The sequence below is a fragment of the Pristiophorus japonicus genome, chromosome 1 (assembly GCF_044704955.1).
Source record: "Pristiophorus japonicus isolate sPriJap1 chromosome 1, sPriJap1.hap1, whole genome shotgun sequence".
Classification (NCBI taxonomy): Eukaryota; Metazoa; Chordata; class Chondrichthyes; family Pristiophoridae; genus Pristiophorus; species Pristiophorus japonicus.
The window spans coordinates 412,015,633-412,036,673 of record NC_091977.1 but is presented as its reverse complement, the minus strand read 5'-3'; the positions used below and the strand labels follow the sequence as shown (position 1 = coordinate 412,036,673).

Sequence of the window (21,041 nt, the reverse complement as noted above, 5' to 3'; positions counted from 1 at the left end):
TAATTAGTAATTTTTTTTAAAGTTTAATTGATGAAAATTTGTGAGGCAAAATTTTGTTATTTATTGTAAAATGATAAATTATAATAGTGATTGGGGCAATATCTATAATAATAGCACCTAACTACGCCATTCTGTTCTGAATGCAGTAAGAAATATTTCTATATAACTTCTGAGGCAACATTTTTCCATGTTCCTAAAAATGTTTCAAAACACATATACTTCACAAATAAAATCTTATTCTAATGCGTAAAGTCATGTTCATAATCCTTCATAACAGTTAGGATACAAGATTTCTCCCCACTCTACTTAACAGCAATACGCAACAGAACACAGCAATTTCAAAACATAGTTTAATGTAGTTATTAAAATGGCAGAGAAAATTAAACCCACTAAACCTGCTGAGTTTGTACAGTTCCCATCCTACTTGTTGTGAGCCTAGATTCAACTTTATTTCTCAAGATGCATTTTTGTCATTATGCTTAGATTCTATATAATTACAAAAATCCAGCTGTTAACTGACCCAGGTTATACTCTCTACATAGATGGATATTGAATAAGTATTGATTTTGTTCTTCATTAAGACTATTCAGCACCAATAGTGGGGCCGAAATTGGTGAAAACCGATGGTCCACCCATTTCTCGGCTATATGACGATGGCTCATTGAATGGTGGTGCAGGCTCGAAGGGCCGAATGGTCTACTCCTGCACCTATTTTCTATGTATGTCATTTCATACCGCCGGGTACTGCTGGGCAGAGTGCGTGCGATTTTCGTCACTTTTTTCTCAACAGTATGCCGAGCAGAGTGCAGCCGACGAGTCCTTTTCACTCGGGAATCTTTGGATCCCGAGTTCTGTGCATGCGCATGCTACTGCGAAGCTCCGCCCCCCGAGAGGCACCGACCAGAATCGACAGAGACTGCCGGCCTGAGAGCGCTGTGCAGGTATGGGGGGGGGGGGTAAATGATTACTTGGGAGGGAGATGGCTATTGGGAGGCAGATGGCTACTGGGAGATCGTTGTTGGGGGGGGGGGGGGGGAAAGAGAGACTGGGGGGGGTGAGAGATTTTTAAAAATTCACAGGTAAAGATGCATACCGCTGACTGAAGATCGACTTAAAACCACCTTTTCCAGGGTGGTCTGCGGTATGTCGCTGATGAATTTCCTGCCGGGCGATATGTAGGTATTTTTTGATCAATTTCACGATTTTGGGTGGTATGTTAGTACTATGCGGCGGTATGTCCACCAATTTCGTCCCCATAGTATGTTGTGTGTGCAATGTATGGGTTCTATTATATTCATGCAACAATAGATCTAATTACCTTTTTTCTATGGCAAGGAAGAACTGAAAAACTGTTGAATACATGCTAATCAGATTGTTATTATAGCAGTTAGGATTTTTGTCAGATTGTAATAAGTATAAATGTATTATACACAAGTTATAATTATCAGGAGAGGGGTTTATGCCAATACACATTTCATAAAGGCTTGGTTGCAAAATCAATCTCGAAGTATGAAAAGCATCACAGTGAAATACAGACGTAATCCATATAATGGTGAAAGCCAAATTCTATCAATGTCTCTTTTAAACATACATTAAAAAACCTTAATTGCACAGTACTAATAGGACTGCTTATGCTCCTGCATATTTCCATGAGCAAAGTGACTTAACACAGGATTACAGCATTTGTATAATTACATATAGGACATTTTAGTAGTAGCTTCCTCATCCTGATTTTAAAATAATGCAAGGATTCAAATAATAATTAGGGCAATATCTATAAGAATTACAGCTGAATAATAATTCATATAGATTTGAAAAGTTGACTAGCTACTGCAGAGTGCACAATAATACAGTACTCTAAAGTGCAATATGCAATGTTTCTGATCTAAAAGGTTCTTATTTCAAATCACTTTGCTGAAACAAAATCTAGAAAATTCAGCCACTTTTGTCATAAATGATCTATTAACAATATTTTTGAATGTCAGATGCTGATCCTTACTTCGAACTGAATCCTAAAACACAAAAACTCTTGAAAGGTGGCAAGAGAGGGGACCTTATAGGAGGTATGCAAGATACTAACCGGAATAGAAAAGGTAAATCATGACCGCAGGACATTGGGGAATAAGTATAAATGAGTAAAGGCAAGTGCAGGACTGATGTGAGGAAGCACTTCTTCATGCAAAGAGTGATTAAAACCTGGAATGGTTCTATGGCTAGATTGTGGAGGAAAGATTCTGGAGTCATTCAACAGGCTGTGATTGGAAAGTGGAATCATAGGTTTCCATGGAAGGTTGGCCTTGTTCATCTGTACCTATCAGTGCGATAAATCTCTCATGCATTTCCAATGTTTCCAACATGTTTCAAGTATTTTCTTCAACAAAGCAATGTTTTGATTATTTAAAGAAACTTTTTCATTTCATTAATATTGAATTAAGATTCCTTTTAAGATTGAAAGCTAACATTAGCAGCAACAGATATTTGTTATCTTTATATAAACACAACTAATATGTTCATTCAAAAAAAGGAAACCTGTGCACCTTCAGCAAGGGGATCCAGACTGCTTGCTACTTCCCCTATTTTTGATGGAAACTATACTTCAAGTGCTTTGACTGTCAGATAGTTAACAAGTATTTAATCCATGTTTGCAGAGATGATGGGATTTTGGAAAGGATTTTGCAATCGCAAATTGATGCATCAAGTCACTGCTAGTGGTAAAAACTGTTACAGTCTGAGTACCTTGAGCAGTCCCTATGTTCCTGGGGGATAGGACAATGCATCCGAGGGGACCTCAGTGTTAGTTATTGTCTTTGTGGTATCCTGGATTGCTGGCCAGAGTTGTTGTATCTGAGGCCCGATCAAATGATGTGTAGGAGTGTGCCAGCTTGGCAGCATCCTTTCCAGCATTCACCAGACAGCGAGGTAAAGTTAATGAAGCTAATGAACAGAATGATGGTGTACGACTTTGGGTTAGTCCTCACACATTTTACTGCAAGTGGTGGTTGGGTTTGTTCCCAAATGTTCCTCCTTTCTTGCAAATGGGGGCTGTACAAGTGACCAAATGCAATAATGCCCCAAAAATGATAGGATAGCTCTTGTGCCCACCTATTATCCCCTATGTAGCTGCCAAAACCCTTAAATGTGTAAAACTACTGTATAAATATGTACAACTGTGCAACATCTCATAAAAGCCATGTTAAGAAAATATACTACACAAATAGGTAAACCAGTATACAATCTTTACCTTTGTGTCCAGTTTGACAGTTAAATGTTTTTTTGTGCTTGGAATTGCAGTGGTTAGTTTCATGAGATAAAATGTATTTAACAACCTGGGTCTCTGATCACTTTTTCAAGCACTAAACCACTAAATGAGGCTAAAGGTGGTGACATTTTAAAGAGTTGTTTGAAAGTTATTAGTTACATCTAAGTTTTATTACAATCATTAGTTCATTAATTCATACCTTCTGTAACGTGCTGAGATTTTAAACGGTCTTTGTTTCCATTTCAAATATTGACGTTAAACATCAATATGGTACACAAGACCTAAAATAAACATTATAGCACGGAACAATAAACTGCATTTTGTGTCTTAATTACTTTGGTAGATAACAGTGATGCATTTCAGGTTTTTGATGAGTTAACCTTCAAGATACTGCTATTAAGTTTAGCTCCCACAACAAACAGCTTCTGGGAATGCAGACTAGATTCAGACAAGGCATGTGTCCACAATGATGCTTTCTGCACAGAACATCAGCTTGAGTCATGGATATTTGTTAAAACCATTCCAGTAAATATTCTCACATGGTGTATCGGAATTACTTTCTTCAAAGTAGCTCAGCAGAGGTTGCTTCCGGAGCTTAGGCCTAGGAGGGAGACAGCAGGTTTAACTGGCAGCTTGACTAGCCCAATGTTAAACACAAAGAGCTGGAGGAAAGTCAGAGATCAAGCCTTTGGCTTCCTGTCCAGTCTGTATCAACTAGTTTTAGAGACATATCTGGTCAGCAAAGTGTATTTAGTCCATCTAGCAGGGATATAGGTTTGCACACTTTGTCAGATTCTAAGTTATGCGGAGCATTTAAAAAAAAATTAAATTCACTGTTATCATTGTTCTCTTTGCTCACCTATTATGTGCAAAATAAATTAGCCGGTTTGTTTGTAATAGGCATTATCTCACTCGATTGTATCAGTACATCTTCAGGAGGATAGAAACGCATCGGGCATCATGTGTGGTCACAGTATCTAGTTCACATAATGAGGGTTTTTAGTGTTGCGATTCCCTGGGTCATACTATCATATGACTAGATATTGAGCAATAAAAGTAAACTCCTGAATATAGGGAACTCAGTGTCTGTATTCGGGACAGACTGGTGATACTGAATCCATTAGAATATCTAATACAGATCCAAAATTTTGAACAAGTGTACAGACACTTAACATGTTTGCTCAAAATCCTTTGCATATATGTATACATGCACATATACATATGGCAGCTTAGTTGAAGAAATGCAAGTGATACCCTTTCAAAAATTGACATATGTATTGATGAAATTGTAAGGTGTTTCCTGTAGCTCCCAATACCTAAAAGGAAACAACATCTATATTTACAATAGACCTATTAGGGTTGAGCAAACTCAACCAAACAATTTTAATTATGCACTCACCAGAACTGAGAAAAAAATACAAGTCTGCATTGGTGAAATATTCCTATTAAAGCCAATAGTCATTAATAGTTCCAGAGTCACTAATCATTTAACTTTTTCCACTTAAGTCAGGAAATTGCCTTTTAGACATGGAGAACAATTTCCATCTCCAAATTCACTACCCTTTTTTTCTCCCCCGATTATCACCCTGGTGTTGAGTTCTTCTTGGGATACAGTTTCACAATACCTTACTAAAATGACTTATTCATGTGAGCCTTGATAAAGTGTCCACATGCTATTCTACCACTGGTACATAATAGCAGAGTCTGATGATGTCCCCACGAGTGATACACATGCACACTTCCAGAAGGGGGCACTGGACGGTGATAGGGAGTGTGAAACTAAACTATGTCCCCTCCCTAACACAGAGCCACTAAGGCCCCCACCACTGGTCTCGCTGAAATCAGGTAATTCAGTACAACAGGGGAACAAACCTGGGACCCTCTGTTCTAGATATCTCTGAATGAGTTTTGAGTTACCCAAAAGGCTTAGAGGTGAACAACTTTTATCAATGACATACTCAAAACTAAAAATATTGTCTGTTTATATAATCTGGACAAGCAGTGTTATTTTGAAAATATTGAGAACTTGTAAAGTTATTAATAAAAATCAGTCTGACAATGCAACCATTGTAAACAGGTAAGCAGCAAATTGAAGCACTTTCTACTTGAGTTCTTAGCTGTGCAAGTACACAAAGTTAGAGCTCTTTAAGAACAAGAACAAATGATAACAAATATTTTATGTAAGAGACCTTAAAAAGAATAGCTTGAGCTCAATTAACAGTTATATTATACAGCAATAGCACACAAACTGAAAGCATTACTCTTAATGTTACAAATACCTCCATCTACATAGAAGAACTAGACCAGTGAATAATTTCCAGCTTCTGCAGTATTTTGCTTTTGTATCAGTGAATAATTGTGTAGCTATGCCTGAAAACACAAACACTATACAGACAGGATAACAAACAGAGTAAGAATACAACCAAAGCAGTAACAAAGTAAAAAAACAAGATTTGCTGCATTAAGCTAGACGTTTACATTATTATAAGTAGAAGAATAGCAATGTTCAGATCAGTTATTATAGATCTTCAAAATTCCCAATACACACAATCAGAACCTTTTGATTCCAATTCTTCCATCTGTGCACCTGTTTTTGCAGTTGTTCCTTCAATGCTTATTTTCAACAACTATTCTAAGATTTAAAAATTGTGCTTGAACTGCAAGGTGCATCTATATTGGAGCTTTTAAATAAAAAAAACAATTACCATGGGTCTCAGTTTTTAAATCTTGATTTAAAACAATCCCTGGTGAGTGCCCTTGATGGCTTAGTGAGTAATGCACCACCTAAAATGGTACTGAGCCATATGTATGTAGCATGAGGTATAAGGTTCCATCCCCAGTCTGCTGAGTTGGCTGATTTCAGTTCAGGCAGTGGTAGGGGTTCTACAGCTGGTTTCAAAGTTCAGGTAGGATTCCTGCTCCTATTCACTACCCAGTGACCGCTGCTGAAAGTGTTAAGTAGTCTGTCACTCACTATCAAGGCACACCCACAAAGACTGGCCATTTGTCCAAGGTACCCAAGGGTTGTCAATGCTTGTGGAATCACTCATAAAACACCACAAGGCAGTGCCTTCAGGGGAAGGAAGGGGGGGGGAGAAACACACAGAAAAATCCCCAGTATCGTTAAAAGCATCCTATCCAATGTGCTCACATGACTAATCATTCATGACTGCCTAGCTATAACTTGTTAAATGTTCAATAATCTTTTAAATCAAGCAGTAGTGCTATAATATATATGGCAGGTTCAATTCAAATATGACTATTCACAATTTTATGCTAGAATTTAGAAATTGAAAGAAAAAATACATTAGTTAACAGTTCATTAACGGAAGCCTGAATGAACGTTTACTCATTTACACAAAGCTGTGGGGCATGTGTTGTAGTGCCATAAGAAACCTTAATGGTTACTTTCAATTCCTGCTTTTGGAAAGAGGTCATTAAAAAATATTCCAGTTTTTATTTCAACAGTACACCTCATCCTACATCTGAGTTAGACAGATAAAAAAAATCTAGTTCTTAAACAGCAGCTTAGACTATCAGCTGAATGTAATGGAACCTGGAATTATAGGTTCCATAATTGTGCGGCCATAAGTTATTAACTTAAACATTTTATAAACATTCACATTAATACATTACATTTGTCTAAAGTTCATACAAAACAAATAATACTGCTTACCGGCCCAAACCTGCAATTTTGAAATCAGGATTGATCCTACTGAAACCTAGTTTCTTGCAATACAATGCCATCCACACCTGAACTCGTCTTCACTCACATAAATCAGCATAATGATTCCAACCAAATGAGGATAAAGGTTAATTCATACCAATTATGGACACTTTTTTTGCTTTTATATTGAAACAATGAGTTGGGAATCTCTACTGGGTTTTAATGGATTTCAAATCTGGCAGCTTCTCAAGCAAAGTTTTGTGAGCAACACCAATACTAGCAACAATTCCACCTTCATTCAACTCAGTATCAGTATAATCAATAGCCTTTCCTTGGAGAGTTGTCATTTGACCACCGAGTGCTTCCAAAAGGGCATTGCCAGCACAGATGTCCCACTTCTTGATATTAGTTACATGAAGGTACACATCAGCATGGTCAGGCTGTTTATCATCAGGTATATTCAGCAGGGACAGCACTTTATAACCTACAAAAAATACAATATGTTGGTAAATTTTCTTTAGCAAAAAATGTAAATGAACTCAAGAAATTCAAGGAGATGTAATAAAAAGGCCCCAGTTCTCAATGGTTTGTATTTTGTTACATTTTTCTCAGACGAGTAGTTTTGAAGATTTGCCCAGTATGATGTCCATATCTCCAAGTTATGGATCATATACCTCAATACTACATCTCAACTATATTAGTACTGTATTTGCACAGTTTTCATATTACAATTCTTAAGTATTATACAAAACAGTATTCAAAAGCCACCAGCAAGGCTCCCAAAAAAGAAAAAATGAATAGGATGTTGAGCGATGAAGCAGGAACGTACTTCAAATGTAGTGTTTACACTTGGCTATCAGAGTTTCCAGAGACCACTGCCAACTAACAGCGTGATCACGTTGAACCTTTCATGCCTGTAGGGTTTGTTCAGATTTGTGGTGCTAACAAAGGATCTGATCACTATTATCCTCTTTGAACAATGCAACTATAAGAACAAAACCACTAATCTACTGTTGTTTTCATGACTAACTTTCCATTAAATGAATTATCACTCAATAAGAGTGAATACGAGATAAATTTTTAATAATATTTTAAGTCCCAGACTATTTTAAAGAATTACAATAAACTGTGCAAAATAAAGACTTTGGAGAAAAAAAATCTGTATTTTCCACCTAATCTTACCTGCTCCTCCGGCTTCTCTAATGTCACTTTCATTTCCAAATGCCTTTCGCGCAAATGCTTTCCCTGTGCCTGTATGTGACCGTGAAATTATAATTTTGGGATTCTTCTCGTCATATGATTTACGCATGCTCACATTTGATCCACCATGTACCATTGCCCATGCTGTCAGACAGAGAAAGAATTACCATTAAGACAATCATACAATTGTACTTCATATTTTATTGCATAATGGCTTTTTAAATATTTATAAATTTAAAAATAAATTGTTGCCTTAATTGCACATATATGCCCACCTCCTGGACATTTTATTAAGTTGCTGGCATGCTTAAAATATTAAATTTACCCACTGAGGGCAAAGTTCTGAGCATGTTTGTAATCTGGGAATGATACCTACAATTCTACAAATACAGAGGGATAAAATGAATTGAAAAATTAAAAATTGAAACAAAGTACGAAGTAAATTGAGCGAGAGAGAGAGAGAGAGAGAAAGCAAGAGAGAAAAAGAAGTTTCAAGTGTAACTCCACATCAGTGCGAATGATTGTTTGATTAAGGTCACATCTGAAACCTTAACTCAATTTATTCTCCCAGATGCTGATCAACCTTTCGTGATTTCAAACGTTTTATTTTTATAATGTAAGGGAAGGGAGCTGCGAGAGGAGCCAATAAATAGGCGAACAAAGAATATATAAACAAGACTATTTAAGAAATTATGACAGCAAAAGCAAGAAAAATAAGAAAAAATGAATAATAGTTAAACAAAAAAGGATGTTAAACTAACAAGCAATGAACTCTTCTAGACTGATTTTTGAGATAGAATTGCTTTCCATACCTGTAAAATCAGCAAATGGCTTATGTATTACTCCAATCACTGGTTTTCCATTCACTGCTACACACACCATAGTGGTGACGTAATGTAAAAGCTTTTCTGCACAAGAGACAAAAAAAAAACATTTCAATTTTGAATTCCAATTTTGTTCTGCTGCCTGTTAATTTTCCACTTTCTTTTAAAGACAATATTCAAATTAGGTCTCAAGAAAAAAAAACATTTCATGGTTTACAAATGTAGCATAGGATTCCAGAAAAATCCGATAAAGCTCATTTGAGATTCATGAGAACTGGAGCTCATACCTGCCTAAAAATGTTTCCATGTAAGGCAATCAAACTCTCTGAACCTTACACAAATTCATACTCAACTTTCTCAGTCCTATAAAAACTTTACTCGGACTGTTGTAACATGGAAAGCAGTACTATTCAAGTAGCAGTAGATTGAAAACCTTATATAATTAATGCATTTGATTAGGTGGATGTAGGGTTCCATTTGATTATGAACTGTTCTAAAGCCTATGATAGATATACTGTTTCAGTCAGGCAATGGAACCTCTGGTGTTCTGCAGAACAGAAGCTACTGTGACATTATAAAAATAAGTCCAATTTCAGAAATTACACTTGTAATACATACTGGATATGTTACTGTAATATGTAGAACTTAGTGGCTCCTACCTTCTTTCCACATTTGTCATACTGTTTTTGCTTTGATTTTGCTCGTGGTGTGCATTGCATTGAAGACTGTGATAGATAATTAATTAAACCGGAGGTGATTAGATGCGAGTTTGGATTGGGAATTATTTCAATGCTTGATATGGTTTCTGCATATCACTGTGCAAATAAGTATTTCAGAGGTGTGTCTTTATTATAGCTTTCAGCATGTTGGAGCTGGTCCCATGTTGACAAATGACATCACTAAGGTGTGGTATCTACATAGGAAGGAATCAAGGATGGAACCTTGACACGTGGTGGAGGTGACTGCAAGTAAGGAAAAATAAACCATTGCAGGGCAATGCCATGAAAGTCAAACAGAGAACAGGTGGTGCAGACGAATGGTGTGATCTACCATGTTGAAGCTGCAGAGAGCTGGAGGAAGACCAGGAAGGATACATGCCATGGTCAGTCATGTAGAACATGACTGACTTTCACCAGGATGATCAGATTAACTTACAATAGTCAGATACCAAAACATGTAACCATGTACCATTTGATGCCCAAATCATGTTGTACTGTCATTTCTGACATTTTACCAAAGGGTTTTCTACAGCAAGAACTGTCATGACAGCTCTCACTTCATCCCTCAGCTAAACCCCTACACCCTGGCTCAAAATCTTGTATTTCTGTGAGAGACCCATCCAACCCCCTCAGAAAATGGCAACACAGGCCATACAGATTAACAAGTTCCCCCTCCCCCCATTCACCTTGGAAATAAGCACTTCAGGTAAAAACTGGAACTTTATTCTGATAAAAAGACTTGCATTTATATAGCGCCTTTCACGACCACTGAACAGCTCAAAGCGCTTTACAGCCAATGAGGTACTTTTGGAGTGTAGCCAGTTGTAATGTGGGAAAGGGTGGAATAGTGGGAGAACTGATTATAATGCTCAATGTATATGTCCACAACATGAACTGTCCTACAGCAGAGCATTCCTCTCCTTCACACAGTCAAGGCCACCGTGATGAAAGGAGACCCAACTGTATCCACCACCCTCAACCAATCTGGCTTTCAGTGGATACGAGCTGTTTGAGGCAAACAGCCATAACAATCAAAGAACAACGGCCTGGAAATTCCTGGGGTTCCACTCCACTGACTACAGCAGAGCGGAGCCCTCACCCAAGGCTGGAGATCCCCATCCCAACCTCCGGGGATAGGATTAATTACATCGCCATGCTGTAAGGGATCATCAGCGGTGACTGATTTGCCGCTCCAACGCAGAGTTCTCCACGGGCCCAAAGATTTTTTTTTTAATTCTTTGACTCCCATTGGAGCCACTCTGACGAGAGAAGGTAATCAGTTCTCTCCAGGAATGATTTGTCTTATTTGAGTAAAGATTTGGGGCCTTTAAAAAGGTTCAAAAGGACTTGCACTATGTTTCCATTGGCATGTGTTCTGCTGCCAATGAATACCATATTCATGGGGGAGGAACAGTGAGAGATCGTGGTGGAGGTGCGGTGAATGTTTGTGGCGGAGGAGCGTCGAGAGATCGTGGCGGAGGAACGGTGAGAGATCGTGGCGGAGGAGCGGCGAATGTTTGTGGCAGAGGAGCGGTGAGAGATCTGGCGGAGGAACGGTGAGAGATCGTGGCGGAGGAGCGGTGAGAGATCATGGCGGAGGTGCGGCGAATATTTGTGGCGGTGGAGCGGTGAGAGATTGTGGCGGAGGTACGACAAATGAGGGTTTGGGACCCAGAAGAGCCGAGGGCCCAGGGGCAGCATGGGCCAGCCCGCACTGTGATATGTGTATGCACTAGGTCCGTGCAGCAGAGCAGGTCTCCAGTCGTCCTGGTTAATCCTTGACACTGGATAAAGGCCTAGCTCTGTCCAGCCCGTGTGGTGGCTGATGTGCAACGGTCACCACACGTTAAAAAAAATCCATGCACAGGCATCTTCCACCCCTTTAATTGGAGTTCAGGACTGGAATATCGGGTCCTTCATTGAAACATCTGTGAACCAATGTGGAAGCAAGTCATCCTCGTTCGAGAGACCGCCTATGATGATGATGAAAGAAAGGAATTTCCAGGAATGATCTGCTCATGACTCCCCTGACCGGAATTTCAAGGTTTGATCAAAATGTGGCAGTCACAATCTGGCCTCTTTTCTGGTGTCATTCAACCCCCGCCTCCTCCGAACATAACTAATATTTACGCCCTCTCTATTCGCATGCATTTTGGGGGGGGCAATGTAACAACATCTGCATCTGTTAAGACAATTGGGAAGGGAATCACTTTTTTATCAAACCTGCATAAAGCATACTCGAGAACGGATTATCCTCTGGAAGCGATCACACCTACCCCAAGCACATAACTGTTAAATAGGGCCCATTGCCATCTATAACTGTGCCTCAGTCGATCTCCAACTCGCCCTCACTGACCCACCACCCAACCCTGACATTGGCCATTAAACTCAAAGTTCATATTCTCCCTGTTGTCCACTGTATATCAGAGACCATGGGATGAATTTTAATGGGGAAGGCGGTTAGGGGCGGGGACTCCGAGGCGGTTGGGAATCCTGAGAGAATGGGATCCCGTAGGCCCTGTTGAATTTAATGGCAGGGCATGATTTGAATGGGAATCCTCTGTTTCCCACTCTGAGCCAGCCAGATTGAGAGACTGGCTGGCTCTAGGCGGGTAGGCCTGCGGCACTAGGCCGCAAATGGAGGGAGGAAGGGGTCACATGGGGTGGGGCCAGGGTCAGGCGGAGGTGGGGGTCTGAAAAGATCGGAGGCGGCCTGGAGGAGCAAGGGTGGGAAAATCGGGACAGCCTGGAGGAACAGAAGGGCGGAGGCAGGGAAATAGTGAAAAGATTGGGGTCAACAGGAGGGGTATTGTGAAATGATTGAAAACAGCCGGGGGGGGGGGGGGGAAACGCAGAAATATCATCCCGGAGGAGCAGGGGTGGATTGCGAAAACAATGGGGCTGGCTTGTCGGAGCAGGCGGAGAGGGGGGAGAAACCAGAGGCCGGGGATGGTTATCCGGAGGCCCGGGGAGAAGCTAGGGAGAGATAGAAAATCGGAGGCCAGGAGGGGGGATGAAGATCGGAGAAAGCTGTCAATCAGAGAGCAACTAAAAAGCCTACAGTCAATAGGTGAAAATCTCTGATGCAACAGAACGATATTTACCAGAATGAGCAGGGTGATGAGCCAGGAAAGCTCCAAGTATACATCCTGCAAAACCAAGCAGACAACAGTACAGCAAGGGAAAAGTGGAGGGCCAGCTCGTCTCTGAACTCACCAAAATCCTTCTACACTTCCATCCCCCACCAGGACAGCCTGCGAGCGCTCCACTTCTTCCTTGAGCAGAGGCCCACCAGTCTCCATCCACCACCACCCTCCTCTGCCTGGCTGAACTTGTTCTCACATTGAACAACTTCTCCTTTGACTCCTCTCACTTCCTCCAAATTAAAGGTGTTGCTAAGGGAACTCACATGGGTCCTAGCTATGCCTGCCTTTCATGGGATATGTGGATCATTCTTTGTTCCAGTTCTACTCAGGTCCCCTCCCTCACCTCTTTTTCTGATACATTGATAACTCTCGCCCTGAACTAGAAAATTTCATTTATTTTGCTTCCAATTTCCACCCTTCGCTCACCTTCACATGGTCCATCGCCAACTCTTCCCTTCCCTTCCTCGACTTTTTTGTCTCCATTTCTGGAGATAGGCTATTGACAAAACATTCATTATAAGCTCACTGACTCCCACAGCTATCTGGACTACATTTCCTTTCACCCCGCTTCCTGTAAGGACTCCATTCCATTCTCCCAGTTTCTCTGTCTCCATTGCATCTGTTCTGATGATGCCACCTTCCATACTAGTGCTTCCAATATGTCTTCCTTTTTCCTCAATCGAGGATTCTCCTCCACCATGATTAACATGGCCCTCGACCGTGTCCGTTCTATTTCCTGCACTTCTGCTCTCACCCCTTCCCCTGCCTCCCAGAAACACGGTAGGGTTCCCCTTGTCCTCACCTTGCACCCTACTCGCCTCCATGTTTAATGGATCATCCTCCACCATTTCCGCCACCTCCGCGTGATCCCACCACCAAACACATCTTCTCCTCCCCTCCCCTTTCAGCATTCCGAAGGGACCGTTCCCTCCGCGACAACCTGGTCCACTCCTCAATCACCCCTAGTACCCCCTCTTCTTCCCACGGCAAGCGCAGGAGATGCAACACCTGCCCTTTTACCTCCTCCCTTCCCATTATCCAGGGCCCCAAAAGCTCCTTCCAGGTGAAACAGCGATTTACTTGTACTTCTTTCAATTTAGTATACTGTATCGCTGCTCACAAAGTGGTCTCCTGTACATTGGGGAGACCAAACGCAGATTGGGTGACTGCTTTGCAGAACACTTCCGTTCAGTCCGTAAGTGTGATCCTGAGCTTCGGATTGCCTGAGACTTAAATTCCCCGCTCCACTCCCACTCTGATTTCTCTGTCCTCAGCCTCTTACACGGTTCCAATGAAGCTCAACGTAAGTTCGAGGAACATTACCTCATCTTTCGTTTAGACACTTTACAGCCTTCTGGACTCAACATCGAGTTCAACAATTTCGGACCGTAACCCCTGCCACTATTTTTTTCTCTTTTTTACTGTTTTTTCTTTCTCTCTTTCCCATGGCAGTCGTTGATGATTCTGCCAGTTCCATTTACACCCTATCTAGACTGATCTTTTGTTCCTTAACTTGGCCCATTAACATCTCCTTTTCCTTTGCACCATCATCCCTTTGTCTCTTAATCTCTTCTGCCTTCCACCCTATCACAGACCTTCCTGTTTGTTCTTTCCTCCCCTCCCCACTTTCCCTGCCCCTACACTTCTTAAAATCAGTTACATCTCTAACTTTTTTCAGTTCTGATGAAGGGTCATCGCCCTGAAATGGTAACTCTGTGTCTCTCTCCACAGATGCTGCCTGACCTGCTGAGTATTTCCAGCATTTTCTGTTTTATTTGATTTCCAGCATCCACAGCATTTTGCTTGTTTGAGATCAACAGACTTTTTTGCCAAACTGTACACCTCACTGCACAGGAAATATACCAGCTTACCAAGCTTTCCTTCAGTCAAGCAGCAATATCAAAGCCCCCAATTTGACAAGGTCCTCTTGATGCTTACTCAACCATTGGGGAATTCTACTCTTTGAGGTGACACTCCTCTTGCTGAAATTATTTAATCACATTGAAGTACCAAGTTGCTCTTTCAAGACTGCAACATTAATACACAAAAGGGACAAAGATCCCATCATCTACTCATCTTGGATTCATATCCCTGCTCGAATGGACTATAAAATATTGGCCAAGGTCGTAGTCACTAGACTGGAAGTATCACCCCAAATAGGATTCCTATGGTGCTAGCACTCAGGAGACAATATCTGACACCCAGTCATGTATTGCACTACTGCAACTGCACTAATACCCTTCCTTGCCTTAATACTCTCACTAAATAGTGAGAGCATTAAAACAAGGGAGTTGGAATTCTTGTGAATTACATTTAGATGAATGAGTTTTAGGTTTAGGTCAGGAAGTAAATGAAAATTCTACACTCGAGCCCCACTTTACGATAGAGGACACTGACAATATTCCGACAGTGGATAGTCGAGGGGCTATAGGGGAGGAGGAACTTAATACAATCACAATCACTAAGGAGATGGTACTCAGTAAGATAATGGGACTAAAGGAAGATAAATCCCCTGGACCTGATGGCTTGCATCCTAGGGTCTTAAGAGAAGTAGCGGCAGGGATTGTGGATGCATTGGTTGTAATTTACCAAAATTCCCTGGATTCTGGGGAGGTCCCAGTAGATTGGAACACTGCAAATGTAACACCCCTATTTAAAAAAGGAGGTCGACAAAAAGCAGGAAACTATAGACCAGTTAAGCCTAACATCTGTGGTTGGGTAAATGTTGTAGAGTCCATTATTAAAGAAGCAGTAGCAGGACATTTGGAAAAGCAAAGTTCGGTCAGGCAGAGTCAGCATGGATTTATGAAGGGGAAGTCAGGTTTGCCAAATTTGCTGGAATTCTTTGAGGATGTAATGAACGGGGTGGATAAAGGGGAACCAGTGGATGTGGTGTATTTGGACTTCCAGAAGGCATTTGACAAGGTGCCACATAAAATGTTACTGCACAAGATAAAAGTTCACGGGGTTGGGGGTAATATATTAGCATGGATAGAGGATTGGCTAACTAACAGAAAACAGAGAGTCGGGATAAATGGTTCATTCTCTGGTTGGCAACCAGTAACTAGTGGGGTGCCACAGGGATCAGTGCTGGGACCCCAACTATTTACAATCTATATAAATGACTTGGAAGAAGGGACCAAGTGTAACAGCCAAATTTGCTGACGATACAAAGGTGGGAGGAAAAGCAATGTGTGAGGAGGACACAAAATATTTGCAAAAGGACATAGACAGGCTAAGTGAGTGGGCAAAAATTTGGCGGATGGAGTATAATGTTCGAAAGTGTGAGGTCATGCACTTTGGCAGAAAAAAAATCAAAGAGCAAATTATTATTTAAATGGAGAAAGATTGCAAAGTGCCGCAGTACAGCGGGACCTGGGGGTACTTGTGCATGAAACACAAAAGGATAGTATGCAGATACAGCAAGTGATCAGGAAGGCCAATGGTATCTTGGCCTTTATTGCAAAGAGGAAGGAGTATAAAAGCAGGGAAGTCTTGCTACAACTATATAAGGTATTGGTGAGGCCACACCTGGAATACTGCGTGCAGTTTTGGTTTCCATATTTACGAAAGGATATACTTGCTTTGGAGGCAGTTCAGAGAAGGTTCACTAGGTTGATTCCGGAGATGAGGGGGTTGACTTATGAAGAAAGGTTCAGTAGGTTAGGCCTTTACTCATTGGAATACAGAAGAATGAGGGGTGATCTTATCGAAACGTATAAGATTATTGGGTGGGCTTGACAAGTGGATGCAGAGATGATGTTTCCACTGATGGGGGAGACTAGAACTAGAGGGCATGATCTTAGAATAAGGAGTCGCCCATTTAAAACAGAGATGAGGAGAAATTTATTTTCTCAGAGGGTTGTTAATCTGTGGAATGCGCTGCCTCAAAGAGCTGTGGAATCTGGGATATTGAATAAATTTAAGACACAAATAGACAGTTTCTTAAACGATAAGGGGTTATGGGGAGCAGGCGGGGAAGTGGAGCTGAGTCCATGATCAGATCAGCCATGATCTTATTAAAGAGCAGAGTAGGCTTGAGGGGCCGTATGGCCTACTCTTGTTCCTGTTTCTTATGTTCTTAACTGCTGTATGCACCAACGCTCCCAGATCTCCAGCATTTTCCTTCCACCAGAGAATAGACACAGATGTTTCTCATCTCCCATTCTCTTGGCTTTAATATAAGAAATAGGAGTCAGCCTTATGGCCCCTCAAACCTGCTCAGCCATTCAGTAAGATAGTGGTGGATCTTCAAAGTCAACTCCACTTTCCTGCCCGATCCCCATATCCTTTGACTCTCAAGAGTCCAAAAATCTATTGATCTCAACCTTGAATATACACAAAAACTGAGTATCCACAGCCCTCTGAGGTTGAGAATTCCAAAGATTCATAACCCTCTCAATGAAGACATTTCTCCTCATCTCAGTCCTAAGTGGCCAATCTCTTATCCTAAGACAATGCCCCCAAGTTCCAGCCAGGGAAACAGCCTCTCTGCATCTATCCTGTCAAGCCCTCTCAGAATCTTTTCCATTTCAATCAGATCACCTCTCATTCTCCTAAACTCCAGAGTATCGGCCCATTCTACTCATTCTCTCCTCATAATCTTCTTCTGTCCTCAACCCTGCTTTTAGTCTCATTATTCCAATTTAATAAAATATAATCTTTTCCTGACCCCCAGCCCCACTTTTCTCCCTCATACCCTGCAGAACGCAAGTGCTTGTTCACTGGTGAAGATGGCAGATAGTGTGTAGTGGAAGAACATGATCACAGCATGAACCACAAGCATGATAGCAAGCTGGGGCTGGCAAATTACACGCAGCAGAACTCTGTCCAATACTGGGCGAGTTTAGCAAGCTGCCAAATATACAGGGGAAATACATTTTATTTTACATTCTGTGCAGGCAGTAAGTGGCAGAGAGCAACCTCTCTCTCTTTTTAATCGTACTAGTTCTGCTTTTTCTTTATTTTCCCTAAGCTTTCTTTCATTTACTAATAATTTTTCCATCAGCTTGTTTCAAGCCCATTCTGTGCTTTTTTTCTTTCCCTACTCTTTTTTAAAAAAAACATTCTGCTTCATAAGACTTTTACCAAGCTGAAATGAATTTTTAAAAGAACAATTCTCAAAATCCTATTCCTTTAAAACAGTGGGGTCAAGTTTCGGGCCGCGCCTAGAACGGGCGCAGTCCCGCGAGCCACACCTGATTTCTGCGCTCAAAACGGCGCCTAAAACGTACCTCGGTATTCTCCCCCCTGCTGGAAAGTTCCAGGCCCTTGGCGCAGCGCAGCACAAGCTGTGGGGGGCGGAGCCAGGTCCCAGCGCTGAAAACAGTGCCGCGACCTCTGCACAAGCCCGCTGGAGTGTGCGTGCATGTGCAGTAGCTCCAGGCGCCCGAGGCTGTGTGGGGGGGGGCTCCCCCACCTCCCAGCTCTCTCCCACAACCCCTCCCCCCTTCAGCTCCCGCTCCGCTCCGGCTCTCTCCCCTCCCTCCACGTCTTCGGCAGGGCCCGCCCACCCGGCATCTTGCTGGGGGCGGGTCCCGCCCAAAGTCTTCGGCCTGGCTTCCTCTCGGCGGCCGGAACTGTTCAGCCTCCCTCCCTCCCTCTCCTCCGCTCTGCCCCACACCCTCCCGCCTCCTCTCCCCCCCACTCCTGCCTCCTCTTCCCCCCCCTTCCCCCCACCCTTCAGACAGACAGAGAGAGAGAGACACTGACAGACAGAGAGGCACTGACAGAGACAGAGAGAGACACACATTGGGGGAAGGGCCATCCCAGCATGCTGTTGGAGGGCTCCTGGTGCTGCAGTCGGTGAGTAGAAACTTAATTTTTTATTTATTGATTTAATTTATTTTTTATTTTTTTAATTTTTGTTTGATTTATTGGTTGATTTATTGATTTATTTATCATTTATTATTGATAATGGCTCGTTATTTGTAAAAATGTTTCATGTTTGTAAACTTCCCTTCCCCCACCCCCCCATCCTGCTGTCACAATTTTTGGCAAAAGATTGCAATGTAACAATTGTATGTCAACATTTATAATGGTAATTTTTCTTGTGAACTAATCTCTGTCACAATGCAGTTCCAGTCTCTGGCCACCAGATGACGTGGAGGCTTTAGTCTCCCAACGGTGACCTAGAATTTCCACAGGGGTTCTCCTGATCATCTTCTGTAACTACGGTGGAAGATCAGCAGGAACCCAGAGAAATGACCATTGTTTCTCTGGAAGTTTCCCCTGAGGTTTGACAGATGACCATGAGAACTCCTTTGCAAATTCTACCCTTGTATTTCCAAGTAGTTCTGAAAGCCACTTTTCTTTTCACAGGAATGTTATTGCTTTAAATTTTATCCCTTTCTATTTTACTTTCACAAATGTATTTTGATTTATTCCTGCTCTCATCCTCTTTGCCCCCCTCCTGATGTGTGCAGCCATCTTCCCTCTTCCAGTTCCTCTTTACCCCACTGGTCTCCCCCATGCCACGGTCAAGGTCTCTAACATTCCCAGTACTTGGCCTCCTCTTTTCTTCACTGTTTTGCTGTTCAGCATACGCCTCTGCCGCAAGTCGTCTTATCTCTCTCCTGGTTGCTGCACAATATCACTCCCATGTATCCCTTTTCATCCTTGCCACCAAGCCTGCAGCTGTGCAAACTGCTTTCTTCACTTGAGTTGAGACCAATACTAATCCTAGACCTCATTTCCTCTTTCTTCCTTCCCAGCACAATGCCAACACGCAGTAACCCATTTCAAAGGACCCATGGCACTATCATTTTTTTTCTATTCGTTCCGGGATGTGGGCGTCGCTGGCAAGGCCACCATTATTTGCCCATCGTAATTGCCCTTGAGAAGGTGGTGGTGAGCCGACTTCTTGAACTGCTGCAGTCCTCGTAGTGAAGGAACTCCCACAGTGCAGTTAGGGAAGGAATTCCCGGATTTTGACCCAGTGACGATGAAGGAACGGCAATATATTTCCAAGTCAGAATGGTGTGTAACTTGGGAGGGAACTTGCAGGTGATGGTGATCCCATGTTCCTGCTGCCTTTGTCCTTCTAGGTGATAGAGGTCACGGGTTTGGGGGGTGCTGCAAAGAAGCCTTGGTGAATTGCTGCAATGCATCTTGTAGATGGTACACACTGCAGCCACGATGCGGCGGTGGTGGAGGGAATGAATGTTTTTTTAGGGTGGTGGATGGGTTGCCAATCAAGTAGGCTGCTTTGTCCTGGATGGTGTCGAGCTTCTTGAGTGTTGTTGGAGCTGCGCTCATCCAGGCAAGTGGAGAATATTCCATCACACTCCTGACTTGTGCCTTGAAGATGGTGGAAAGGCTCTAGGGAGTCAGGAGATGAGACACTCACCGCAGAATACCCAGCCTTGACTTGCTCTTGTTGCCACAGTATTTATGTGGCTAGTCCAGTTAAGTTTCTAGTCAATGGTGACCCCCAGGATGTTGATGGTGGGGGATTCAGTGATGGTAATGCCGTTGACTATCAAGGGGAGATAGTTAGGCTCTCGCTTGTTGGAGATGATCATTGCCTGGCACTTGTGTGGCGCATATGTTACTTGCCACTTATCAGCCCAAGCCGGAATGTCTTCCAGGTCTTGCTGCATGGACTCCTACATTTTCTGAGGAGTTGCAAATGGAACTGAACACTGCAATCATCAGCGAACATCTCCACTTCTGACATGATGGAGGGAAGGTCATTGATGAAGCAGCTGAAGATGGTTGGGCCTAGGAAACTGCCCTGAGGAACTCCTGCAGTGATATCCTGGGGCTGAAGTGATTGAGCTCCAACAACTACAACCATCTTCCTTTGTGCCAGGTATGACTCCAGCTAGTGGAGAGTTTTTCCCCTGATTCCCATTGACTTCAATTTTACTAGGGCTCCTTGATGCCACACTCGGACAAATACTTCCTTGAGGTCAAGGGAAGTCACTCTCACCTCATCTCTGGAATTCAGCTCTTTTGTCCACATCTGGACCAAGGCCATAATGAAGTCTGGAGCCGAGTGGTTCTGGCGGAACCGAAACTGAGCATCAGTGGGCAGGTTATTGCTGAGTAAATGCCGCTTGATAGCACAGTCAACGACACCATCCATCACTTTGCTGATCATTGTGAGTAGGCTGATGGGGTGGTAATTGGCTGGGTTGGATTTGTCCTGCTTTTTGTGGGCAGGACATAGCTGGGCAGTTTTCCACTTTATCAGGTTGATGCAAGTGTTATAACTGTACTGGA

The 21,041-nt window shown here is 42.3% G+C and overlaps 1 protein-coding gene across 1 annotated transcript in view; it reads right to left on the bottom strand.

Annotated features, from left to right (window-relative positions):
• Positions 1-332: 332 nt before the first annotated feature.
• The window catches only part of bpnt2 (3'(2'), 5'-bisphosphate nucleotidase 2), a 40,980-nt gene continuing 20,271 nt past the window's right edge, over positions 333-21,041 (bottom strand). The window contains exons 3-5 of the mRNA XM_070892042.1: positions 8,939-9,034; positions 8,109-8,270; positions 333-7,410 (exon numbers count right to left, since the gene is read on the bottom strand). Of these exons, the coding sequence (XP_070748143.1) occupies positions 7,136-7,410; positions 8,109-8,270; positions 8,939-9,034 (533 nt within the window). The 3' untranslated portion in view covers positions 333-7,135. The remainder of the gene's footprint in view (positions 7,411-8,108; positions 8,271-8,938; positions 9,035-21,041) is intronic.